Source organism: Eretmochelys imbricata, chromosome 5 (assembly GCF_965152235.1).
Source record: "Eretmochelys imbricata isolate rEreImb1 chromosome 5, rEreImb1.hap1, whole genome shotgun sequence".
NCBI lineage: Eukaryota > Metazoa > Chordata > Testudines > Cheloniidae > Eretmochelys > Eretmochelys imbricata.
In genome coordinates, this window is record NC_135576.1 from 71886681 (window position 1) to 71914314 (window position 27634).

Here is a 27634-nt window from a genome sequence, read left to right on the forward strand (position 1 = left end):
ACTGTCCATCAATCATTGTTAAGTTGCTGTACAGCTAATTATGCTCCAGAATCAAAGAGTTCTTTAAAAGAGGAAAAATAGTAAGTGTCTTCCTATATCTAGGTTGCATCAAAATATGAAGAGGTGCAGTGGTGGCTGCCTGAGTCTGCAGGCATGCTGATACTACAGCTCTGACCGGGGAGCGAACTGTTCCCATTCATGGCCAAGGCGTGTTAACAGGAAAGTCTGATGACAATTTAAAATGTCAACTTTAACTATTTCATTGCTGATCTTTTAGCAGAAACGTCAAGTGAATATGCCTGCTTGTTGCTCTTGGATATAGTACCAGATATTAGGCAGAGTGCAGTGAGACAGTTAGTCACTATCAAGAGTGGCTTGAGGAGTTGGGTGGAAAAGGGGGAATGAGAAATTCTCAACCATCTCCCGGGTGCAAAACACCCCACTGTCACATAACCTCCCCACTCCCAACTTTCACAATGCCATAATGTGCTGCAATTCAAATACCTGCAGCAGAGGAAAATATGGGGGCAGCACAACAGTTTAATACAAAAATAAACAAGCACAGAGGATGCTATACTGATTGCATTGGATGTGGTGGGGGCAAGCAATGGGGTTACAGTGTTGTGTAATACTAGGGTCCCTATTGAATAGTTTAAGTCTAATGGACTGCACAGGATACAGGGCTGCGGGTATGCTACAACCTTTCAGATATAGCACAGGGCATGCAACAGGGTTAGGCTGTACATTAACAGGATAGAGAGCGGTAAGTTGTGCACACCCTTGCTATTGTCACAGTGTCCTTTGGAATGTGCAGGTCTCATAGTGGTCCTGAGCATCACTGTTAGTTACCTCTCTGTAACACCATGAAGCAATCAGAAGAGAGGCCACTTCAGGGGCAAAGACAGTATGTCATAAAATACCTTCATTGCCATGAGTTCCTGCATCAATACTGCATTTTCCAGATCTAGCCTCTGGTTATCTCCACGAGGTTTGACATCATAACTAAGGGGATCAATATGGATGCTCTCCAGCTCCAACATGGTCAGCTTGACTGCTGCCCTGTCATTCTTCAGCTGCTGGATGTAATCCTTCAACCTCTGCTCATCCTCCTTTGTGAACTCCGTATCACAGCTACTTGCAGTTGAGCTGGTAGTGCTTGGAAGACCAAAAACAGCATCACTCATTTGCAGGAGGATTCAGGTCTCTAGCCTCTCCCCCCACCTCCTCCCCCAGCCCTCATTTGAAATTTGTTTAATCAACACCACACACGTGATTCACCCATTCACATTTACACTCACAGTTGCCACAGAGTATAATTTTATCAGGATCATCATCAAACGTACACAGTCTACTGAAGACCGTTGCGCCGCCTGAATTACCATGATTAAGGTTAAGATTTTGTCATGGTTATTTTTAGTAAAAGTCATGGACAGGTCATGGGCAATAAAAAACAAACGGAACCTCCCCCCCAAAAATGGGCTTCCATGAATTTTTGTTTATTGCCCATGACCTGTACATGACTTTTACTAAAAATAACCCTGACAAAATGGGGCTGTGGAGGGATGAGAACCCAAGCCTGGCTGTGGGAGGGTAGGAGGGCGTCCAGCACCCACCACTATTGTGACTGAAAGCTCTGGGGTCTCCTCCAAAGCCTGCGGTGGCTCGGAGTTCAAGGACCCCCCCGCCAGGTGACAGCTCCAGCCCTCCTGCCCTGGGTCTGAAGCAGAAAATGTCACAGAGGTCTCTGGAAGTCATGGAATCCGTGACTTCTATGACATAATCTTAGCCTTAACCATGGTTGATGGCATTGGTATAAATGAAGTTACCATATCTGGCTCAATCCTATGAATCCATGAATGGCTTTGCAAGGGGTACCAGGCAGGGTTGGGGCATGCACCCCCTTGCATGCTGATGAAGAGCTTGAGAGCACGGTGTGCTGGTGTGTTTTTGTCCCTCCGGAGACATGGCCGAAGACCATACCATGCTTTTGAATATAATGAGCAACTGAAGGAAGGCAAGAATGGCTATCAGGATCCAGTGTGTATTAATATTGTTATATAGCTAGTGTAGTACTATGGAAAATATTAACTTGGGAGTACATATCAAACATCGATTTTTTCACTTGAGCCTGGACCAAGTGTTGCAATATGCAAAAGAAACACACACACACACCCCTCTGCAACTTTAAAATACAGAAAAGAAAAAATATATAGTTCTTCAAACAGAATAAAAAATGTCATCACAATACTGAGTCAATTATTTCTTCACTGCAAAGCCAGATAATTAGTTTTGCTGGCATAACTGCTTTTGACATGAAACTTTTTTTTTTTTAATCAAGAAACAATTAAGTGCTTGTTAAATATGCCATGCTGAGAGCAATAACAACTAAAATCCTTTATCTATAGAAAACTTCTGCATGCTGCCTCACACCTTGAATAGGAATAACAATCTCTGTGTTTGAAAAGTTAGTTCAGATTCCATGCCCCGTCTGCTGATGCCAGTGCCAATTATTACGGTGATTTTTTGATGGACACCTGTAAGAAACAGCCTGAGGTTGCTTCAGAAAGTCCAGCTGCTGTCATGGTGCTGTCTTTTAATCACTATTAACCTGGGGCTGGATTTGAAATAGTGACCAGCTATTCCAGTGCTAACTTCCACAAGACATCCAAATCCCTCAACTTGGAGGTATCTTGTCATGTTTTACAGGACTTCTAATAGAACATCATCATCTGACTTTATTGTCGCATTCCTTTTCCGAAGGTAGTTTCAAAAGAAAAACTGCCACACAATTTTAGCTCGCTCCATACATGTCACATAATGAAGAGCTTTTACCCAGGGAAAACAATTTCTAGATAAGCACGAGGAGCCTCAATGCCCCATCTCTATCTATGTGCATTCCAGTGTTCTAGGGAGAAGAGATTTATGGAGGTTAATTGCAATGCTGCTTTAGTTCCTTAACATTCCACTGCTGAATATACTTGCAAAAACACTAAAAGGAAAAGAAACAGCACTGCAATTTCTACAACCTTACACAGACAAAGCTGCCTGCTGTCTCCTGAGGACCTGTAATCAGCTGCTGGGTGAGGGTTAAGTCATCCATTAACTGTGCCTGTCTGGAATGCTGGATGATCTCAGTTATCAGCAGGGGAATAAATCACATTCTGTATTGGGTTGCATTATTTTTCAGCATTTTTTTGAGGAGGAAAAAAACCCACCCTGTCTGTGGACTCCTGCTGGAGCCAGGCTAACGTGTAATGGAAATACACTTTGCTTACATACTTATGCACTGCAGAAAGAAAGGGGGGGGGGGAACAGGTTGGTTTTCTCTCCTTCCTCTCAATTGTACTTGTGCTCAAGCAGTGTTGATTTTAAGTTGCATCAGATAATTGCCAGTGGATCTTTCAGAGAATTCCAACCCCAGGGCAGCCTGAGAGGAAACAGAGAATTGGCAGGGCTACAAAGACTTCCTTAAGTCTACCCCCCTCATGAAATATCACATTACATGGCTTTACTACAGCTTTCTGCTAATTTCAAATGATTTCTTCTCTCTCTTAGGGATAACAGGCGCCGTGTTTACTAGAAGCGAAAACCACTTTTCCTCCCACTAATTCCCATCTGCAGTAAATCAGAACCCAGCTAGCCTATCATGGGTAAAAATACATTGAGGTTTTAATGGGTTCTCCATAATACTTTGCTTTTCATCGGAGGATCTCAAAGCTCTTTATAAACCTTATTTAACTAGGCCTCACTAGGCCCTCGGTGAGGTAGATATGATGTGAAAATCAGGCAATACAATAAATTACTATTCAATTCTATATCAAGTGGTGTTGTAGATCTCTTCACGTTCCAAAATAAAAAGTTCTCCAGCCTTCCTGGACTACACACACTCAGAGACTAATACTCAGGGACAGTATTTAGGGTCTACACAGCCTGCACATTCTCAGAGTTTAAGTCAAAGTTAACCTTAGCTTTCGTTTACAGAGAAAATATGCTCCTTGCCCTCTTTGCTGGAAAGACAGCTCTCAGAATGAAAACTGAGCACGGCCTCTACATCTGCTATGAGGACTATTCCTAAAGCTCCCCAGGTATTCACAGTACCAGCCACAGCTGCACAGGACTGACCTTTCAGGTCCACAGCTGCAGGTCTCCATTTTTTGGAGACCAATCCACAGCTGTGGAAGGTAACGGCAACTTGGGTTATTAGCTCAGTCCTGGCTGACTGCCTGCAGCTGAGCTAGCTCCTCTGCTGAAGTGCTAGTGAGGCCTCTGGTTACAAGGTGAGGAATTAATGGAGGAGCTGCCAGTACAAAGAGGACAGAAGAAAAGGAGAACTGCCCCTTGTCCCCTAACTTTGGTGCCAGAATCCCCCCACCCAGCGTGAGAGAAGAGAGGAGGTAATATGGCCAGCAGAGGAAAAGGGTACATAGCCTATTCCCCTATTCGAAAGGGGGAGACAGCCCCGCAATCCCCACCCCCATTTCCTGAATTGTGGAGAAGTAGTCCTGTGTGCAGGGCTGCATGACTAAGCACTGAAACAATGCCATGATGCATATGTGATCCTGGGTTGTGATGCCACATGGGGCTCCTTCAAACTCACTTTGATGGCTCGCCCCAAAATCCTCAGGCCAGCCCTGCTGCATCTGTGGGGGAAACACCCCTGGCTAGATACCGTGTAGTGCTGAATTTGGCAGACTGATATGCTTTCTGATGGCAATCAGGGTAACGCAAATGAGGTTAGGGGATGAACTGAACAGGCAGCATGTCACAACCAGAAAAAAAACAAAAACAGATGCATGATGTCTCTCTTATTTCTCTAGCATGCACGTAGGAAAAAATTATACAGCTCTATCAAACGTCTTGGAAAAATGATTTCCTTCTGCACATTCCCCTCACCGTGTTCATAAAGAGCTGAAAGAAACATTCTACCCGCTCGGTTCATCATTGACATCTGCAAGATTCCTAAATGATGCTCAATTAATTTGTATATATATTTTCTATACAGTGGATCCTAGATAGCATGGTGTAACGTTAGGAGGTGTCCTACACTCACGGGTACAAATACACATATACTACACGTGCATATACATAAACACACTGCATATATAAAATATTTCTCCGTTTACTGATGCTGTTGACTACAACCTCTCTTTTCATTCAAGAAACCTTGTCTGGGTGAAAAGGATACAGCATCCCTTATACAGTATGAATTTCTATCCATAATAACTGTGGGTTAAGGGTTTATAGAATTACAATTACGTGGAATGTCCCAAATCCATGTAACATTCTTGAATGGTAGTGTCTGCATTTGAACTTTTACTTTAAGGAATATTTGTTAGGTCACGTACATCTGTCCACCCATCTTCCAGGTCAGAGTGGCTCCACAACAGAGCAAGCACACAACCGTATGGCAGGGATAACCTTTCAGATTAAGAGTAACAGCCGTGTTAGTCTGTATTCACGAAAAGAAAAGGAGTACTTGTGGCACCTTAGAGACTTCATCGGATGAAGTGAGCTGTAGCTCACAAAAGCTTATGCTCAAATAAATTGGTTAGTCTCTAAGGTGCCACAAGTACTCCCTTTCAGATTAACTGGCCTTCACTCAGACCAGCAGAATTTGAATTAACAGTATATTGGGCTATTATCTCAATACTTTGGCAAACCACCTCCCTCCTTTGGAAACCTATTTGCTCCAGTGATGAAGTCTGGTACTGAGAGCATACCACATGCTTTGGTATTTGGAAGCATTAACACGTTTCCATATCAACACTTCCACATTGCGGCCAACATAATCCTTTATTTCAGCTACTTATCCGAAATCCCTGGGGTAGTTCTGAGAGGAGGATTTAGCTGTAGGTTTGGGTAAGTTCAGATGGTTAGTGGTAAAAACATGTTGTAGAAATGTATTTCCTTTGCATGTGATGGGACAGACTGTCCCTCCTGCATCTCGGTGGAAGGCCGGGGTTACTAGTAGTGCAATGAATACAAAACAGCATCCTTAGTCATTGTAACAGCAGCAATCTCCATCTCTCTCTCTCCTTTCATTCTTTTTACAGGTGCTATCAGTTGGATCTTCTTGGAGATGAATGCTCCTCTGTCCATTAAAACAATTAGGACTTCCACAAAGCTATTTTTATTTTCAAAAATGAATTGGCAATATAGTTGGGTTGCTGCCAACCAAATAAATTGAGATGCTAGCTATTACTTTATTCACTTCGCTGGTAACAACCTCTATGCTGGTTTTTCATTTCATCTCAGATGCTCCCTTTTACAATCTTTAACCCTGCTTTGTCACCAGCAGTTGCCTGTGCTTGTGTTCTCGGTAATGCGTTCAGTGATTTGACATTCAGCATCTCATTTGTGATGCCAAAGTTCAGCACTTCCATTATAAACCCGTTTTGTGGGGTTTCAAACTGCAGTGAGAATTATTCACTTTATCACAAAGTCTTAGCCAAAAAGGGGTTTTTCCCCTTCTCCATTTAAAGAAAAAAACCTGCCCGGCACTTCAACTCAAAGGATCTTCATTATTACTACTTTTGTTTGCAAAGATCAGGCTTGTGTATTAAGATTATCTTGTAGTCATATATAATATAAAAAAATTTTCATTTCAGAGGTTAAGTGCAATCAAGGGAGGAATCTGTCCATTAATATGAACTGTTTCCAAATTGTGGTCCACAGAGCACTTGCTGGTCTTATGGAACTGGCTCCCCTCCTTGTTTCCACCTGCTTCTACAGGCCCTCAGGTACTTCCATGACAAAGAAAAAGCCTACAGAAGCAGCTGGAAATAAGGAGTCAGCCTTGCTGCCTCTGCTAGGGGTTAATGTCACAACAGAGAGGAGACGGAATCCACCTTCAGTGATTGCAACCACCAGTGGGTGGAGCCAGGGCTGCTGCCAGCCTCCAGCATGAAAGAACCATAGAGCAGCAAGTCCAGGGCAGCACGGAAGGATGAAGCCAAAAGAAGGGAGCCAAGTGGCAGGGAGGTGTGTGCAATTGGAGAGGAGGAGCAGGTATGCATATGCAAGGTGAAATGAAAAAGGGAGCACAGAAGCATATGCAGAGAGGCAGCAGGAAAGAGAGAGGATGAAAATGGATAGGTGTGATTGTAACGAAATGAAAAACAAAAGGAGAGTGAGTATCTGTTTTCTTCATAAAGGACAAAATGCAAAATTAAAGACAGTCACAAATACATACCTATTTTACTAACATTACTGTCTAAGCAAACGTAGTTGCCACAAGGATGTTATGTGATTGTGAACAGCAGGGGGTGCTCATGAGATTCTCTCTCTATTGAGATGTGGGCCACATTATAGAGAAGTCTGAGTTACATCATCTAAACGCCTTTGTCCTCTGGATGAAAACAACAGGGGAAAAGAGGAGATTTTGTGCTTAGCTGGGCAAATGTTACATGGTCCCTCTTGAAATTTCAAAAGTATTTATACGTGGATTTAAAAAAGGAAATGCAGAATGGTGTGGTGGAATATGGAGTCAAAATATCCTGAGTTTTCTAAGCCCTATTCTGACTGCTCCTGACTTGCTGCCCTTGGGCCACTGACAGTAACTTCTGTTTGCCTCAGATTCTCTGTTGAGAAAAAGGGGATAAAAGACAGTTACCTTTTCCGTAGCTGGTGTTCTTCGAGATGTGTTGCTCATGTCTATTCCACAATAGGTGCGTGTGCTTCCCACGTGTCCAGGTGCTGGAAGTTTTTCCCCTAGCAGTACCCGTAGGGGGGAACGCCCCCCATGACCCCTAGAGTGGCGCCTTCCTGGCGTGGTATAAGGGCAGCTGCACGCTCCCCCCACCCTCAGTTCCTTCTTGCCAGACAACTCTGACAGAGGGGAAGGAGGGTGGGATGTGGAATAGACATGAGCAACACATCTCGAAGAACACCAGTTACAGAAAAAGTAACTGTCTTTTCTTCTTCAAGTGATTGCCCATGTGTATTCCACAATAGGTGATTCCAAGCTATATCTGTTGGAGGTGGGTAGGAGTTCACAAGTTTCCAGGACGGAGGACAGCCCTGCCGAACCCGGCGTCATCCCTGGTTTGGGGGATGATTGCATAGTGCGAGGTGAACGTGTGAACCGAAGATCACGTGGCGGCCCTACAAATGTCCTGGATGGGGATGTGGGCCACGAAGGCAGCCAACGAGGCCTGCGCCTGAGTCAAGTGTGCCCTCACAATGGGTGGTGGGGGGACACCCGCCAGGGCATAACAAAGTGATCCAACTGGAAAGCCGCTGAGTGGAAATTGGCTGGCCCCTCACGCACTCAGCCGTGGGAATGAATAGTTGGGAGGGCTTTCTGAACGGCTTGGTCCGCTCGCGGTAGAAAGCCAGAGCTCGCCGCACATCGAGCGTGTGGAGACGGCGCTCCTCATTGGATGCGCGAGGCTTCGGGCAGAGGACCGGTAGAAAAATATCCTGACCCATGTGGTAGGCGGAGACCACCTTCGGGAGGAACACGGGGTGTGGGCGGAGCTGGACCTTGTCTTTATGAAAGACTGTGTACGGCGGCTCGGAGGTCAGGGGGGAAGAGGTTGTGCATACCTTCCTCCACGTTGAGGGAGGAGGTGGATTTCGTAACATACCTTTGGTTCTGCACTCCAAGGGAGGTGGACACCTGAGTGCTGGGGCAAGACCCTAAAGCTGAGTCTTCCCACAGCTGATCTCAGTGTCTGTGTCATTTATATAACTATGTCTTTGCCTCCTTATTCTTAGGCATCTAACCCAGTTGGCCGTCTGTCGCATTCATTGGCTGCTGACAGAACCAGTGAGCTTGGGGCGGGGTGGATATGTAGATACTCAAAACCCTTAGCGGGGACGTAGTATTTTCTTTCCGCCTGCCTGGAGATGGGGGGCAGGGAGGAGGGTGTCTGACACAGGGCCTTGATTAGTTTCACCACTCCCTCGTGCATGGCAACGCCACCTTGGAGGGGGCTGCTGCATTTAATTCATGGAACAGGGAGCCTAAGGGCTCTTCCAGCTCCTCAGCTTCCAGCCCCAAGTTCGATGCCACCCTCTTCAAAAGCTCCTGGTGGTCCCTTGCATCATCCTGAGTGACTGCTTGAGAAAGTCCTGCTGTCACCTCATCGGACGAAGATGATGAGGAGGCAGGTATAGCTGGTTGTGTCAACTCCACTGCTTCTGCCGCGGCCGTGGCCAGCTGTCCCTGGGGAGCTTGCTCTGACTCCACATCCGGCTCAGGGGGCGGGCGGGAGACTGTCGCCAACCATCTTTTGGATGCCCCCGAGACCAGCCGATGCCCCTGTAGCAGATGGGGAAACCCCCAAGGGTTCCATAGTTGTCAAGGGGCCGGCCACTGGCCCTGGGGCCATGCAGCCACTGGTGACCCAGAGGGGAATGCCGATGTCCCCAGTGCGTGACCTTGGTCTGCAGGCAGATCTTCCTCCTTGGGCTCTATATACTTCCTCCTCGGGCTCTATATACTTCCTCCTCACTATCAGAGCCCGAGGAGGGAGAGACTTGTCTGGGGGACCAGGACGGTATTGAGGCCTCCGTCTACCCCGTTCCCGTTGGCTCTCTCTGCAGACCTCCACTGTGGACCTGTACCAGGATGGTGGCTCTCAGTGCCACAACTCCTGTGATTGGTGGTGGCCTTTGGCAGATTGGAACAGTATCCCGGAGATCAACACCTCACACTTTGAGAATGGTGCCACTCCATAGACCAGGAGCAAGAGGATCAGCATCTCAGAGACCGTCGATGTGCTTGCGGTGATCTGTACCAGTGATCCAGAGACTGGTGATGGGGCTCCAGGAACCGGTGCCTCGATGCCCCGGAGCGGTGATGAGGACTGGGAGACTGACTTGGGTGCTCCCGGCACTGAGGCTCTGGGGACGTGTCTCTGCAGACCTGCGCCAGACTGCCAGCGATTGATGCCGGGACTCCGAGGAACGCTGCCTAGAGTCCAGGAACCAATGCCGGGAACTCTGGCGGAGAAGCCAACCTGCATCCCGCTGGTGGTGCTGTTCAGGCAAACGCTGGTGGGGCACCCCCTGTGACGGGGAGCGGTGCTGCACTGATGGAGACCTCTGGAAGGGCCACAGGGCGGGTTTACCCCTCGAAGGGGGCACCTCACTGGCTGGCGTGGGCAGCACCAGAAATGACAGTATGTTACAAAAAGTAATTTTCTCTCTGTTGATACTCACCCCTTCTTGTCAAATGTTGGGAATGGGCCACATCCACCCTGACTGAATTGGCCTCGTTAGCACTGACCCCCCACTTGGCAAAGGCAACTCCCATCTTTTCATACGCTGTATATTTATACCTGCCTACTGTACTTTTCACTCCATGCATCTGATGAAGTGGGTTATAGCCCACGAAAGCTTATGCCCAAATAAATTTGTTAGTCTCTAAGATGCCACAAAGACACAAAGTATACACGTTATACATAGATGTACTGAAAAAGTAGCTGCTCCCCAGAAATATTTGAACTAGATAATTTTTGTAATAATAGTTCATTTAAGTTTTATTATTTTAAAGGTCTAAAAAAATCCCAATATCCTGATTTTTCCCTCTGGAAAAATCCACTCTAACCTGCAAAAAATTTGTCCACCAGTCAGTATTTGTCTACAGTGTCAATTGCTAAAGGGAGGTTTTTTGGGCTAGGGGAGTTATGAAAAATTATTATAACTGGTGGCAGAAACTTATTCTGTTTCTGTGAGAAGTGAAATGGTTATAGCCGTGACATTTAAAAACAACAATTCTTGAGCACTCCAAAAGCTTATGAAAACCTTCCTTGATGGGAGTACTTTTTTGGTTTCCAGTTCCCTGGAAACCTGTGGTGCCCTAGTACAATAGCGGTGAACAAGAAGTACATGCTTCAAGTTTCAATGAGATGGGAAGGAGGGGAAGAGAGAGAGAGAGGGAAACAGAATCACTGAAGTAAAAGAAACGTTATGGTTTTGCCCTTTATGAAAGAGATCAAAGATCAGAATCACCCGCTTGCAAGAAATCTATACAAAACGTTTCTTGGATGGAGTTTGCTCCAAATCTGAGAATAAGCTCACTGAAGCATGGTAGTGATTTAAAAAAATAAAAACAAAGAGAACCCAGCAGACTGACATGAGGATGGATAGTTGAATAAATGGAATACAACATAATCTACTCAGGTCTGAAACCAAAGGCCTGGGAATTAATAGCTTTGATGAGTTGCAGTTACCTGGTGTGGCTGTTGGATGACAGGCTCTCCCAGGGCTGTACACTACAGCCAGTGATCGCATAGGCTCCCCCGCAGCTGCCGTCTAACTTCATCAGCAGGGCTTTTGCTGCATTCTCAGCTGTCTTCCTGCAGTCGTGAGCTCTCTTGAGCATCTGGGTAATGTTCTCATCACCTGTTTGGTCCCCTAGTTTGCAAGCAAACAATCAGTGTCAGAGCTTCGAAGAGCATAATAAAAATTAATACAAGAATACAGACTCCTAAAGATATTTTCACTTAATGCTGTGACATTAACACCTAGCTAGCAATTTGTGATCTAAGTGAGACTAATACAGAGAAAAAGAGAAAAGCTATGACATGTATTCATGTGTTCTGTGCTAGAGATAAACACATACAATTCTGCCATCAGACAGGACAAGTAAGAGACAGTTTGCTCTGTGCAAGACTGTGCTTTATCCTCATTTGAGCCAAGCATTGTACATCCACATTTTATGCTTGCTAAATAAGCCACATGCCCTTGAATATTAACCCACATGCCCTTAAGACAGCATTAAAATTGTGGAAGCGAGAGTACCAGCCAACAGGAGTGGGCTGGTTGGGCTCATCTCCTTGAGAAGATGCAGCAACAACTCCCTTGTATTTTCCATGTAGGGGTGGTGTTGTAAATCCTCACTGATCTTCATAGCCACAGACAGGAAAATTATCTGTGTTACCAGCAATAAGGATATACCAGGCAGTATGAAGGGCAGCGAAAGGCAGCATATTCTAATGGAAAGAGCACTGGACCGGGAGCTGGGAGACCCGTGTTCCATTCCCAACTCTACCACGGACCTGCCTGGGGACTTCAGGCAAGTTGCTTGACCTCTCTATGCCCCAGCTTCCCCTTCCACCCTTTTTGTCTCTCCTGTCTATTTAGACTGTAAGGTCTTCAAGGCAGGACCTGTCTCTTACTATGTGTTTGTACCATGTCTAGCACTAACAGTGCCTCAATCTGAGTTGGGTCTTGGTGCTAATGTAACATCAAAAAATAAATAATAAAAAGAAAAAAGCAGAAAATGCCAGGAAATTCAAAGTGGTGAGTTGTGCAACATCCTTCATTCATTCATTCATTCAATCTACTGGTTATGGAAGTTGCAGGAAGAGTAATGCAAGATTTCACACTGTACTTCCTGGCTTTTCTCCCAGTCTATCAGAACTTTAACACTATACACACATTCAATAAAATAATCACATACAAAACTTAAACATAATATTATCCCAACCCTTTCATCCCTGTTCTGGGTTTTCTGGTGGTTGACACCAGAGACTTTCATAATCATTCTCTCAAATAACAGGATGTAGAGAAAATCCAGAACTGGGTAAATATGACTTCAGTGTCTTATTCTACATTTCTATTCACAGGCCAAATCCTGAAATGCTTACTCAGACTCTAATTGGTCAGGTCTCAGTCAAGTTTCCCATGGAAGCCAATGGTAGCTTTACCTGCAAGGGACTAAGTAAGGTATTAGGATTTGGCACCACATTTATTACTTTAACTAGCAAACAATCACAACCAGATTTGTGGTGCTTGACAAATCATTAATAAAGACAGATTCTGGGATCTGTGTGAATTTGGAAAATGTATATTTCCCCGATAGAGTGAGACGGCTCTCAGGGTTGGGGGGGGAGGGATTATTCTGTGTCTAACTTTAAATATAAACTAAACTAATTTTTACTTTAAACTAATGCAAAACAATAACTTGTCAGGCCAAGACTCTTCTGACTAAATCTCTCAGTGAAGTAAAGTTTCACATCCAAGCTATAACCTCCTGAAAAACAAGATTTATGATGGAAATGCTGGCACAGTCTCCACTACAGGGTGTGAGTGGTAATGCTACTATTAAAAAAAAAAGTTGACAGCAGACACCTATATAAATGTAGGTTACACCTCTCTTTTATAACCTCAAATGGAGAAGAAAACTAATACTTTCCTTTCTGGATTTACTTCTTGGCCACGTATCTAACTAGCAAAATCTAAGGCTGAATGCACATTTGCTCCTAATACCCTTTTATAAAGAAACAGCAGTACAAATTCAATACCAGACTACCAAAAGGAAGGGCTAGAGTCTAGAGAAAGAGGGAAAATAATAATAATAAAAAAAAATCTGCTATGACCTTTCCTGCATGACATACTCTGCAAGGAGAAACACACCTACACAAAGACTTGCGCAAACCACTAGGAGAGATGCAAAATAAACTGCCTGGAAACAGCATAATAACTGTGGATCACTGCATCTAGCCTGCAGAAACAAGAGGTTGAACTCATCCGTCTTGTGGCTCTGAAACCAGCTGGTCGTTTGGTCCTTAAAAGCTTTCAGTTTACATTTCAGTGGTTCTTGAGAAGCTGGTGCTATAAATTACCATCTAAAGGCTGTGTCTAGGTCTCAGCACAGTATGGAAAGCTATTTTTCTGTCTCTGAAGATTTCATATACTTTCTCCCTCCCCTCCCCCCAAAGAAGGGCCAAGATTACTACTACCACTCCCTCCCATCAGTAAGAGGAATGAGCCTCTGTAAAACTAAGAGTTAGTTTCACAGTGAAAACATACATTTTCTGTCAATAAATAAGACTTTTGTGTGAATGGAACTCACATGTACCATGTTGAAAATGGACTAATAAACGGTCTGACTCTGTTATTAGGAAAGCACCATCCCCCAAAGAACATTTTCAATAGCAGTGTTAACTAGTGTCAGTGTGTGCTGCTGAGTAACAAAATGAAATAGAACACCACAAAAAACAGAGGCCGAAACCTCAGTCCAGGCAGTAAAACATGAGAATGAAGATGTTAAAATACAAGAGTACCATGGGAGCTTGGAGGTAAAGACTGCATGTGGTATTTTATCTGCATTATGGTATATTTACATGTCCAGATCTAAGACCAGATTTTTATAAAACACAATTTTTGTGGGCAAATACTGTGGCTATGTACACAACTGTGGTAATTGCAAGTGCAAATTATGTAACCCAAACCACTGCACTCAGTATGTGTAGTGCATGCTTGGGTGCTTGGAGGTATCAGTTTAATCACTGTGCTGGGTACATGGTTATTGCCCAACAAAAGTAATCCCACAAGTCCAGAAGATGCATCTCCTGGAATACCGTATATGGTTTATTTTAACTTGCTTGTAATATTTTGTTTCGGTTCCAGTCCTAATTTTTGTGTGTGTCAAACATTTTATTTGTTCAGTTGAAAACATGAAAATAACCACATACTTGACTGGTGGGTAGCAAACTGTCAGGAGATGATTCACTATTGCAACCAGCCCCTGTAAACTGATAAATGTTAACTGAAGTGCAGAATGGGACTTAGAGAGTGACTCATTGAGATCTTACCGACAGACCCGACGCCTGCAGCTCTGAATTGACCAAGAATGAGACTCTGTTCACTTTCAGCCAAAGCCAGCAGCAGCTCATATGCTTCTATGCACTGTTCACTGAAATAAAACAAACACAATATCTGAAACTTAGACAGGATAATCAAATTAAGCGATCAACACTAGGTAAGTGGTGGTGGAAGAACTAGGCTATTCCCTTCTACTTGTATGATAGCAGGGACGTTACAGGACTACAGCTGTGTCAGTAATTGATTTTTTGATTCAATGGCAGTTCTGAAAATCAGAAGAAAACCTGGTTCAAGTCAGGCCAAATCTGAACTTTTCGGAAATATTCGGTGAATAGAAGAAGTTGACAAAAAGCCTGTTTTGTGTCAAATTCAACATTTCACACTTGAACTTGGGTCTTCCCTTAGAGACTCATTCTGTCCTTCTCTGGCCCACTGACTATTCAAGTATTTTACACAAAATGGACCAGTGTCAACAGGAGAAACAGAAAGAGACCCACCCCAGAATACCCTCCTATAACCCAGTGATTACAGCACTCATCTGAGTGGGGGAAGGCCCAAGTTCAAGTTCTGCTCCAATGACTGACTATTTCCAGAAAATAGAAAAGCTTCAGTAGGAGAGCTTAAGAGGGACCCATCCCAGAATAGCCTATGGCAGGGATGGGCAAACTTTTTGGCCTGAGGGTCATATCGGGTTTCCAAAATTGTATGGAGGGCCGGTTAGGGGAGGCTGCGTCTCCCCAAACACCCAGGCATGGCCTGGCCCCCACCTCCTATCCGACCCCCCTGCTTCTCGCCCCGTGACAGCTCCCCCAGGACTCCTGCTCCATCCAACCTCCCTTGTCCCCCTGACAGCCCCCCCCTCCCCCCGGGACTCCTACTCCATCCACCACCCCCTGCTCCCTGTCCCCTGACCACCCCTAGACCTTTCACCCCGATTGCCCCTGCCGCCCCATCCAACCCCCCCCATCCTTCCTGACTGCCCTCCCGGGACCCCTGCCCTATCCAACCCCCCTGTTCCCTGCCCTCTGACCGCCCCAACCCCTATCCACACCCCAGCCCCCTGGCCATCCCCCCCAACTCCCCTGCCCTCTATCCAACTCCCCCGCCACCTTACTGCGCTGCCTGGAGCACCGGTGGCTGGAGGCGCTACAGCCGTGCCGCCCAGAGCACCGGGGCTGGCCACGGCTCTGCAGCTGTGCTGCCCCAGGAGCTCGCAGCCTCCTACCCAGAGCATTGTGCCAGTGGAGCGGCATGCTGAGGCTGCGGGGGAGGAGCCAGGGGCTAGCCTCCTGGGCCAGGAGCTCAGGGCCAGGCCGGATGTGGCCCATGTGCCGTCGTTTGTCCACCTCTGGCCTACGGCCTGGCAGTTCAGGCACTCAGCTGCAAGAGGGAAGCCCTGGGGTCAAACCACTGGTCCAGAGAGATCTGAACTTGGGTCTTCCACATCTCAGATAATGTGGTTTCTCCCACCAATGGGCAACAAGCCTCCCCTTAGATATGCAGCCTGTGAATGTTGTCCCCAGGCTGGCCCTAACTTATTGAACAATAGGAAATAGGAGAATTGGAACGACCAGTGAGAGTTGAGCTTATCTTTCTTCGGAAGCGTGGATGATTCAAGTCAGTAATCTGACTAACAGTGGAGGCTATTTCTTGTGAAGTTGCCTTTTCAATTTTCCATATTGTTCAAAAACCTTACCAAAATACTTATGTTTTTCTGATCCTATGTTAAAAATTAATCCCCTGTCCAAGTAGTAAGACTTTCCTTAAGCCCATTTTCCCCACTGCAAAGAGATCACTACTGAACGCACCTGGGAACCACTCATTTCTGCTTTATTCAATATGTAAATAATATAGCTAAAATTTATTCACGGTCAACTTCCTTCAAAATGAACAGGATTTGCCCTAATGCCACAAGTGTTTGCTCCAAATTAGTCATGGTCGAAAGAATGTTCTAGAGAGACAATTTTTTACAAATATTATAAAGCAAATATAGTTATTTGGGACAATTCCTCACAGTTCCTTTCCTACAGAAGACAACTTAAATCACACAAGTCAATGGGAGTTGTGGGTTCTTTCTTTCAAGCTTGTGAAAGACGCTAGCTTGTGAAGCTTGTGAAAGACGCTAGACTGACGTTAGGAGAAACTGAAGTCTCCTATTTATCCAACAGACAGCTAACGCACAGACAGCTCCAGCACAAGCTTCTTCACAGTGCTTCTCCAGCGTGCCCCAACCTTCACCTGGAAGGATAACTGCTAGACTGTGAGAGGGGAGTTCAGTCATTTTACCTAGTGAATCCTTAACCTCTTGGTGGGATGGCTAATGATCATGGCTGTCTATGTGATGAGGACACTGGCCTGCGAGCACCCAACACACTTTAAATAGAGCAAGACACAGACTTAACATTTCTCAGACACTGATTTATTTCTTCTTGCTAAAGAAATATTGGAAAAATATTCCCAGCAACGTCTATCATATTAACATCCCAAGTTGCTTATTATGATCATCATCACTTTTTTCTTTATTTTCTTCAGTAAAACCTGCAACGGTTGTTTCATGCACATACAGGAAGGAGTGAGAAACTAAAAAAATCTTCCCTGATTCTAATTTTCATTCTGTATTAACAAAAAGAAGAGGTAAAGCTATTTAGCGTGACAGAGCTAAATTAATTCCTGATGAAATGCCTCTGACTACAGTTGAGTTACGTATCAGACAATCACTAAACGTAGCTGCCTCATGAAAATATCTAACCAGTGCATCTTTACTCACACCAGAATGGAACGGAAGCAGGATGTTCTGTTGCAGAACAGCAGCTTTATCTTCTAAAGTTCTGTAGCAAGTCTTGACCCTTCACTTTTCAGGCTCAAATTCCAGGCCACATATTTACATACCTGTACTGCAGTGCAAGTCTGAGTGCCGTGGCATTGGACTCATATTTCCCAACCAGCATGCTCATCCTCTCAGCATTGCTCTTGCACTCCTCCAACGTTATTGTCAACAAGTCATTCTGGGATTTTAAGTGCTCAATACGGCTGTAGAGAAGGAAATAATGTTTAACCCTCAAACAGTCAGAAATCTATTTGTCTTGAAAACACCAAAATGATCCCAGTTTAGAATGTCAAAGAACATTTGGCTGGCAGTATTTTAAAGTACTACAGTTAAATCCATTGGTTTCATGTACTGTGACAGGAACACGGGAGGATGTTTACTTAAATCTTGGCCAATCCCCCACCACTAAAAAAACAACTGAAGAACCAACCAAAGAACAAAACATCCCTTTTTGAATTCTCTGTTGCTTTCTCATTGCAGCAAGTCTACGTAACAGTGTGGTCTTATTACTACTATCCTTATACTCCCTCTGTCTTGCCTTCCTACCTTTTGGTCTTGTCTTAAATCAACTTGTAAGTTCTTTGGGGCATGGGCAATGCATAAAACTCTAGGGTATAGCTGACTGCCACTGTATTTAGCACCCAGTGGTCCGACATTATACAGGATCATGCTGGGCTGAATTGGGACAGACGGTCCAAAAATAAACGGGAGACAGGATCTGAAGCAGGAACTTGTATAGCACCTTGGGGTACACCGTCAAAAGTCCTGTTTAGGTCCACCAGAGTACCTATGAGACGCCAGCTGGGAGGTTGAGGTGGATGGAAGTGGTATGCGGTGTTAGTAACCTCTCCCTTTTCTTTTATATGGTTCTTGTCTCGGAGGCCGAGTAAAGAAGCATGGTGGCTGTTGGGGCCAGAAGTGCTTCCTAGAAGTAAACAGAGCACTGAGGTTCAGCGACCTGAGTAGTACCCTTGAGTCCTTCAGGGTGTGCAGTCTTGTGTTCATCTGCTCCAAAAATAGTGAGGGAGTCCCAATGACTGAAGCCAAGAGTATCGCCTCATGGTGATGGCAGAAGCCATTGTCCTCACCACCATGTCTGTGACATCTAATGCCGCCTGGAGAGAAGCTCTGGCAACATTCTTCCCCTCTTCTAAGAGGGCTGAGAATTCCTGCCTAGAGTCCTTAAATTTGGCCAAGGAGTCCCACAAACTGTAATCATATCTCCCCAGTAAGGCTCGTTCTCCGCCCTTTTCAAAATGTGGGGGCAGAGAAGATGGGGTCTGCCATAGGCATTTGACCAGACCCATTAGGACCTCATTAATGGGAAATGCCACCTTAGATGGAACTGCTGCCAGAATGTCAATGAGACTGTGGGATGATTCCTTAAACTCCTCAATCGCTAGCCCCAGGTGAGCTGCTATCCCCTTTAAGAGCTCTTGATGGGCCCAAAAGTCATCTTGTGGCCGGCCACGGTGGCGAAGGAATCCCCTTAACAATAAGGGGAGGTGGTATTATTTACACTAACCCTATTTACAATATATACACTATAACTAAACTACAGACTAAACTATGATACAGAAGAAAAAAGCATGTATAGGCACCTTGCCAAAGCAAGAGGAGACTTTTAGCAACAGTCACAGGTGGTAAGAAGGAACTGAGAGGGTGCGTGGCTGGCCTCACCCCTTACACTGGCACATAAGCGCACGGCACCAGAGGGAACTACAGCCAACCTGACAGATACCACTGAGGGTAAAATCTCCGGCAACGGTGCATGCCTAATGTGGAATGGACTTGAGCAAGCACTTGAAGAACAACCAAAGTTCCATAGTGTGGATTGATCTACCCTGCTTCAAAGCGCACTATTCAGAACTTTTAGTGTGCACCAACAAGGCCACATGGACAGTTAGTGCAGGGCAGGCTAGCGTGAAGTAGATTTCCATCACAGCTTGTTGCCAAGTATGTGTTCACATAAATAAGCCCTAATACGTTAAACGTCAACATTGTTGACTACCTCACTGCCTATCATTTTGGCAGAGACATCAAGCTGCTGTACTTATCCATCATTGCTGAATGTAGCAGCAGGTACAGCTAACTGTGTAAAGGTTTACTCAGGCAGGGAATAAGGAAATCAACACCAATCACACCTCTCAAAAATTTGAAGTCACCCCCTCATCACTTGTAAATGGGGGAGGAAAAAAGTGAGTGCATCCCTTCCTCAGTAGCCAGAATAAACCCCTGAGTGTTTCAGGTTGCCCAAAGTCCCAGCGGTTCCCTATCCCGCTGTCAAAAGCTCCAGCTTACTTGCTTGACAACTTCTCCAGTGTTTGCGTTGTCAATACAAAATTCTGTAGCTCACTGAAAAGAAGGGGGAGCATTTTCATAAAATTAATTCATATCAAAATATATAAATAAAAAGCATACTAGACTGGACTAGAGCTGGAAAAAGCAGTAAGGGGGAGTGCAGTGCCACATAATTTTGGGATTTTTTACTTATAATTTTGAGCTCATGTAATTAATAAGACATGGGGCCTTCGCTATGGAAGAGCGAATACAGTACAATGTCCAGTGATACCAGCAATACTGTTAGACTCAGACTTTAAGGTCAGAAGGGACCATCATGACCATCTAGTCTGACCTCACTGCAGATCGCAGGCCACAGAATGTCATTCACCCGCTCCTGTAATAGACCCCTAACCTCTGGCGAGTTACTGAAGTCCTCAAATTATGGTTTAAAGACTTCAAGTTACAGAGAATTCACCATTTACACTAGTTTAAACCTGCAAATGACCTGTGCCCCATGCTACAGAAGAAGGCGGAAAACCCCCAGGGTCTCTGCCAAGCTGACCTGGGGGGAAATTCCTTCCCGACCCCAAATATTGTGATCAGTTAGCCCCTGCGCATGTGGGCAAGACACACCAGGCAGATACCTGGGAAAGAATTCTCTGTAGTAACTCAGAGCCCTCCCCATTTAGTGTCCCATCACCAGCCATCGGGGATTTTTACTACTGGCTATTGCCAATGAGCCACAAGCCATCGTAGGCAGTCTCATCCTACCATTCCCTCCACAAACTTGTCAAGCTGTCTTGAAACTAGTCAGGCTTTTTTACCCCCATTGCTCCCCTTGGAAGGTTGTTACAGAACTTCACTCCTCTGATGGTTAGAAACCTTTGCCTAATTTCAAGTCTAAACTTCCTGATAGCCAGTTTATATCTATTTGTTCTTGTGCCCACATTGGCACTTAACTTAAATAACTCCTCTCCCTCCCTGGTATTTATCCCTCTGATGTATTTATAGAGAGCAATCATATCTCCCCTCAGCCTTTGTTTGGTTAGGCTAAACGAGCCCAGCTCTTTGAGTCTCCATTCTCCACCTCAGCTAAAATGAGCACATTCACTGAGACAATTTGATTCTGAAAAATTTGATTATTCAGGTACCCCAGCAGAAAATAAAATACCCTGTTTCTAGAATGGTGGAGTAGGCATGCAAGTCCTAAGTAATAGCTTTTGTATATTTTAGAAAAAAATGCGACATCTACTGCTCTGCTTCATACTTCAGGGATATGGGGAACACACCACAGTTTAGAATTTTGGACATGGAAGAGACATGAGAAATAAATTATTTATTTACTATATGGGACGGAGAGAGATTCAAATCCACTACAGGCCTTAGCATACATGTTCGAATGATCATATTCGTAGAAAGAACTATTAATGTATGTTAAGATCACCTCTTCATTATCCAAGTTTCGCATTTATTTGGAGCTGCCAGAGATGAACTGGGAGTCAAGCATAAACATATGAGATACGCGACAGGCAATAATGAAAATAAAATCAATTTAACAAAACAAATAGTAGGCAAAATACAACAAGTGCATCTAACTTTCCATCTTACCTATTTAACCTCTCTGTTTCCACTTCAAACTCTCGGATTTTGCTTTCAGAGATAGCAGATCCATGTGAATAGAGTGTCTGAAAGATTTCCTGGATGTTGGAGCAGTCTTGGAGAGAATGGGCCAAGTGCTCAGCCACACTGCTAGACACCTGCACAGGGTGGTTAATAAACCTTCTGTGAGTTGATGGCTAGTTTTTAAAAATACTGTAGATTTAAAAGCAATACTCAGGCTCTCTGGAGAGCATCTATACTTTCAAGAAAGCTGAGCAAAAGGGCCAAATACTGCTCTCAGTTACACAAGTGTAAGTCAGGAGTAGCAATGGTGTTCTGCTGAATTTACATTGGTGTTATCAGAGCAGAATTTAATATACTACTCTTTAGAGATGTCTAACTTGGGGTGCAGCTGCATAACCCTTATTTATGTGAGTAATCCTCACTCATATTTATTGTCCCCTGCAGACAAGATAATTACTCAGATGAGGAAGGGTTTCAAGGATTTGGTCCTTGGCCACCAATTTATGGCAACTGCATGGACTACATTAATGTAAACCTGGAGGTTACACATGCGCATTCATTTATTCTCTCTCTCCTGTAAAATATTTTCCGTAAGATACTGTTTTTGTTTTTAACAACATAACAGTCACCCCGGGCTCTTTCTGCAATACTCATGTTAGGATGAGCTGTGTGCGCAGTTTATTATTTTGATTTATTATTAGCACTCACCCCTATGCTGCTGATTTCTGATCCTAGGACAGGTCGGTCAGACGATGAAGACTCTGACCTTGTCTTTGAGAGCTTCACTCGTTCAGCAATCTAAAAGCCACAAAGCTACACAAGTTACAGACCGGCATCCCACGTCCCATGTTCTCCACAACTATGCAAAATGTATCATCGTTCACACATTCAGCGTGCTTGGAAATCCCATGTTAAGTTGATAAATGAAAGCTGGCATCTGTGTTGTGACTAAGAGAGACTTAAAATTATTAGCACTTTATCTCTTCCTGCAGCTTGAGTTCATGGGTTCGCTTAGGGCCCTTGAAAACACCCCTGGGATTCTAGATGATACTTCCCAGTTAATCGCATGCCTGCACAGCAGCTGTGCACAATGAAGTCTGCTTCTTCCAGATAATGAGAGGCATCACGGCAGCACACAACAGCTCACCTTGGCAATGGGAATGTCATTGCTACTACTGCTTGTGCTCAGCTCTCCCGTACTGGGGTTCACGGGTCGGTTTGCGGAAGTGAGACGACCTGGGCTGGATGGACCTGTCGCCTGGATGCTCTGTAAACGTGTCTGTAGTTCCCGAACCTAAAATCAAATGTAACAGTCTTTTTTCACTTTTATTGTTTAGATAATTAGCTAGCTCTTTCTCCCTTCTCTGGCATCCAATTGATGATTTCTGACTGACAAGACCAGGGAAGTTCTGATTATTGTTAAGGCTTTCACTGTGGACGCGTGGGCATTGATTCAGAACTCTCCCCTACTGCCAGCCCCTTCTAACCTGTTCAGTGTGGAAATACACAAATCTGCTGCTTCAGAACAATTCTTAGTTCCAGCTTGTTTTATGTAATCCCTTGAATGCAACAATATTATATATATAAGAATCTCCTTCTTTGGAATGAAGTTAAAATAATGCTTTGGACTAAAATTCGCAAGTGTAAAGAACGTGGTAAGTAGACAAAGATCCGACTGCTAGAGTCTTCAATGGCTGAAGAGAGAGGCTCTAAAACTGATGAAATACTTCTCATGCATAAATATCTCAGGATGACTTCACTGCATTAAAAGGCCAAAGTAATTGAAATGTAAATAATTTATTAATACTTTGAAAACTACAATTAAATAGAGCACCACGGAGTGAGTAATGTCAAGAATGGGAACTTCTAAAAAAAGCACCCAACCAATAGTTTGCTGAAGCTCTCAATAACCACACATTTTGTAAATAGCTGCACTGTCCTCATTACATGCCAAAGGAATACAGAACTGACCCTAAAATAGTTTTAGGGCTAAGAAAAAAAAGGCCTGAAGAAGCCAAATGGTATTGCTGGGTAAGAGATGATAGGGTTTACCTCAGAATACTACTTAACAAACAAAGAATAAACGGCCAGCTTGAACACAGCAATTATACCATAGGGGAAATTAACAGAGCTCATTTTTCTGCAGAACCAGCATCCTGGCATCAAAGGAAAAGGGGAAAAACACCCTCCACAGTTTTAAGGGGAAAATTCCCTGAATTACAAATAGTTTATTTTTAACTTACATATTTAACTTACATGTGGATTCTGTTAAAACAATGAACAGCCAATGTACAACTGATATTTTGCCAAAAATTCTAAAAAATGCAGTAATGTCTGAATTGCGTATGACCTGTCTCACAGCCTCTTGTAAAATTCAGACTACAATTTCTATACCATTGCACAAGTATGATTTTATACATAAATATATAGTAGCACCAAACGTCGGTTAAACATTTCAAGCATAAGCCCTCAGTCAAACTTAAAGTTGTTGCATTAAGGGTTTGGTCATTCCCAGCTCCAGAGATTTTAGGTACATTATTATTGTTATTAATTTTTAGCATTATTATCCAGAGTGGTGGCCTCATTAAGTCCACTGTACAGATACATAAGATGACAAGGGCCCTGCCCCAAAGAGTTTTCAATCTCGTTTAAGACAAAATAATTGAGTGTAATAAACAATACAAGGGAAAAGAAGAGAGGGAAGGATGAAGGTAGCAGTAATAAGAACTTACAAGAACTTTGGTTACAAAGGCTAATTGTGGGCATAACTTGATGGGTCATCCAGAATGGGACACGACGAACCTTACACAAAATGCATCCAATAGCTCGACCCCTTTATATTGTGCAAGGTCCACAGAAATGGAGTCAAACATGTCTGTGCAGCCCTTAAGCCAGCACATGCACCTCTTCAATACATTTTCATTACACAGTTAAATTAGCTGTGCACATACATGTAAAACGCCTACACACAGCATACAATTTTAGGTTGGTAACTCAGGCTGGGTTTACATGCACATTTGACACTGATATAACAGGGTGGGAGTGCTGCACTGGTATAGAAACCGGTGAATTGCACTGAGGTCATGCTCACACATGTCACTATTTATAGTGGTGCAGCTATACTGATGCAAACAAAACAAAAACAAAACACCAGTGTAGACAAGACCTCAGTCAAATCCACATTAAATTTTACTAACATACATAAGAGCATTTCTCTTAACAAGGCTATCTCCATGTCAAACTCTGACTTTCATCCCCGTTATTTAGGGGGCAGAGCTGTGCGAAAATTTTTTAAAAAGACTATATCTATGAGAAAAGTATTTCCTCCCCTTCTCCTTGTATTCAAAATATTCTGTACCGTTTTTGTTCAAACTTAAAAAAAAAAATCACCTTTGGCCACAGACCAAACTTGGAAGATTTCGGTCCCGAAGCTAAAAGTTTTACAAAGTTATAGGCAACTAAAGACAAGGTGTAAAACTGAAAAGTGTCTGAAATCTTAACCACAGTGGTCATTACTGTTCCCATGATGCTGTGTACACAGTCTCATACATACATTTTTAAAACCACCTTATATGGACAGGTTTCAGAGTAGCAGCCATGTTAGTCTGTATCCGCAAAAAGAACAGGAGTACTTGTGGCACCTTAGAGACTAACAAATTTATTTGAGCACAAGCTTTCACGGGCTACAGCCCACTTCATCGGATGCATAGAATGGAATATATAGTAAGAAGATATTTATACATACAGAGAACATGAAACAATGGGTGTTACCATACACACTATAACGAGAGTGATCAGTTAAGGTGAGCTATTACCAGCAGGAGAGAAAAACAAAAAAAAAAAACAAAAAACCTTTTGTAGTGATAATCAAGATGGGCCATTTCCAGCAATTGACAAGAATGTGTGAGGAACAGTAGGGGGGAAAAATAAACATGGGGAAATAGTTTTACTTTGTGTAATGACACATCCACTCCCAGTCTTTATTCAAGCCTAATTTAATGGTGTCCAGTTTGAAAATTAATTCCAATTCAGCAATCTCTCGTTGGAGTCTGTTTTTGAAGTTTTTTTGTTGTAATATTGTGACTTTAGGTCTGTAATCAAGTGACCAGAGAGATTGAAGTGTCCTCCGACTGGTTTTTGAATGTTATAATTCTTGATGTCTGATTTGTGTCCATTTATCCTTTTATGTAGAGACTGTCCGGTCTGGCCAATGTACAGGGCATTGCTGGCACATGAAAGCATGTATCACATTGGTAGATGTGCAGGTGAACGAGCCTCTGACAGTGTGGCTGATGTGATTAGGCCCTATGATGGCGTCCCCTGAATAGATATGTGGACACAGTTGGCAATGGGCTTTGTTGCAAGGATAGGTTCCTGGGTTAGTGTTTTTGTTGTGTGGTTGTATGGACAATGTTCCATAAAGCTCCTGACAGTGCAATCAAACACTGACACAGAGATGTTTCCTCTGGTCTACACTTTATTATTGAGTAGTGATTACTGATCACAAATACAGAGTGAACTGCTCTAAAGGATTTGTAAAACAATATCTGTAATGGAAAGAAAAATTAACCAAGTTTAGACCACAGCCAGGAAAACAGTTTTACTCAGGAAAGCACATGGTCAAAAACTCAGAGCACAGTCTAACCATCAAGGTACACTATTCACTGATTCAATATTTTGTTTCAGAAACAAGAAGATGAAAAAAGAGAGCACTAACAACCCTGAACTGTGCGGTCTTTTTATTAAACATACAAATCCAGAGTATTAGTTGAGTAGATTACAGGCTGAATTAATCATTAAAATTTGTAAATGAAATTAAGAATGTGTCCATTCTGCAGTGAAATTATAGTAATATTGAGTACTCAATAGTAATGTTGCGTAGTTAAACAGAACAAATTTGTCTTACCTGTACATAGGTGATCTCATAATGCATACATTCACCAATCCAAAATCTCATTACTGGGCTGCCCCACCCACTGGAGAGCCCAGAGGCAGCTCAGCTAACTATTTCTGGTCACCAAAACCTTCTTGATATAGCTGAATGCACCATCTCCTCAGAAAGTAACTTTCCAAGCTACAGGTAATGGTAACTCTAGAGAAAAAATAAAGGAAGACCAGAGAAGAGGGATCGAGAGAGAAAAATGTTATAAAAGGAGGTTTCTCTGGATTGGTGGATATATGAATTAGGAGAAGACTAATTTACAGACAAGGTTAAAATTGTCCCAGCCTCTTACATCTATATATCCACCAATCTGGAGTCTCAATACTGGGACAAATAAGCACTGTTACTTGTTTTCATTATATAGTGTAAATTAACTTCTGATTGAGTGTTCAGTGGTGTACAAGATACACCTAGAGATACTGTCCCTTCCCCAAAGAGCTTACAACGTAAGAAGAAAAATATTGTTTATATAGCACCAGAACTTTCCATGAAATTTTTGTGCCTTAACTAAATGGACAATGAAGTTGACAAAAGAAGAGCTAGGAAAGAGGGTTAAAATATAATGTGAGTGACCTTATGTTGAAACTACAGCTTACAAGTTCTGATATTTTCGAGACTGATATTGAGGTAGCACCAGGGGATGGTGTAGATAGTCCAGTATTGGAGGTCAGTGGTGGAAAAGCAAGGTGAAATAAATGAGTTCTGAGGAAGGATTTAAAGAAAGAAATTGAGGATGTTTGGTGAGATGGAAGAGGAATGCCATGGCAAGTTTTGAGAGCAATATGAAAGAAAGCATGAAGTTAAGAGCGGGAGGGGAAAGAAGCAGAACACTGGGATGAGGTGTGGAGGGAGGTGAAAGATTTAGTATCAGGATGGCTAAGCAGCATCTATTGAGCAACACACACAGCATCCACTGAGGCTCAGAAATCTACTAAGATATTCAAATCTCCAAAATGTTCTCTCATTTCATGAACGCTCAAATATATGCGGACAACCATCTGTACGTACACTTTTCAGCACTTTCACTCATTGTGCAAACAACAGAACTTACACTTGCAGAACCCCACTTGCACATGAAAAGTGAGCCTGGTTTAGGAATGAAAATGGGGATGTTCCAGGAGCTGTCCTTCAGATTTCTTGCAAGGTCTTCTCTCTCCAATAAAGGGTTCACAGTGAACGTGATGCTTGGTGGAATTTTATTTGTACGTGTATATAAATCTGATGACCAGCATACCTAATTAATCCCCCTATATCTTAGATTTGATTAAAGCATGTTTTTGGGTGGCAAAGTATGACCAAGTTTACAAACAACTCTACACACACCAGTGTAACTCCACTGACTTCCAGGTAGGTAATCCCGATTTACACCTTTGTAACTGTGAGAAGGACCAAATCTAACA

At 43.5% G+C, this 27634-nt stretch overlaps 1 protein-coding gene across 1 annotated transcript in view; it reads right to left on the reverse strand.

Moving 5' to 3' along the window:
* MCC (MCC regulator of Wnt signaling pathway) overlaps positions 1-27634 on the reverse strand; it is a 225746-nt gene that overhangs the window by 24710 nt on the left and 173402 nt on the right. Inside the window, exons 7-14 of the mRNA XM_077816346.1 lie at positions 22440-22586; positions 22001-22090; positions 21278-21426; positions 17449-17589; positions 14554-14650; positions 12013-12019; positions 11181-11364; positions 921-1155 (exon numbers count right to left, since the gene is read on the reverse strand). Coding sequence (XP_077672472.1) covers positions 921-1155; positions 11181-11364; positions 12013-12019; positions 14554-14650; positions 17449-17589; positions 21278-21426; positions 22001-22090; positions 22440-22586 — 1050 coding nt within the window. The remainder of the gene's footprint in view (positions 1-920; positions 1156-11180; positions 11365-12012; positions 12020-14553; positions 14651-17448; positions 17590-21277; positions 21427-22000; positions 22091-22439; positions 22587-27634) is intronic.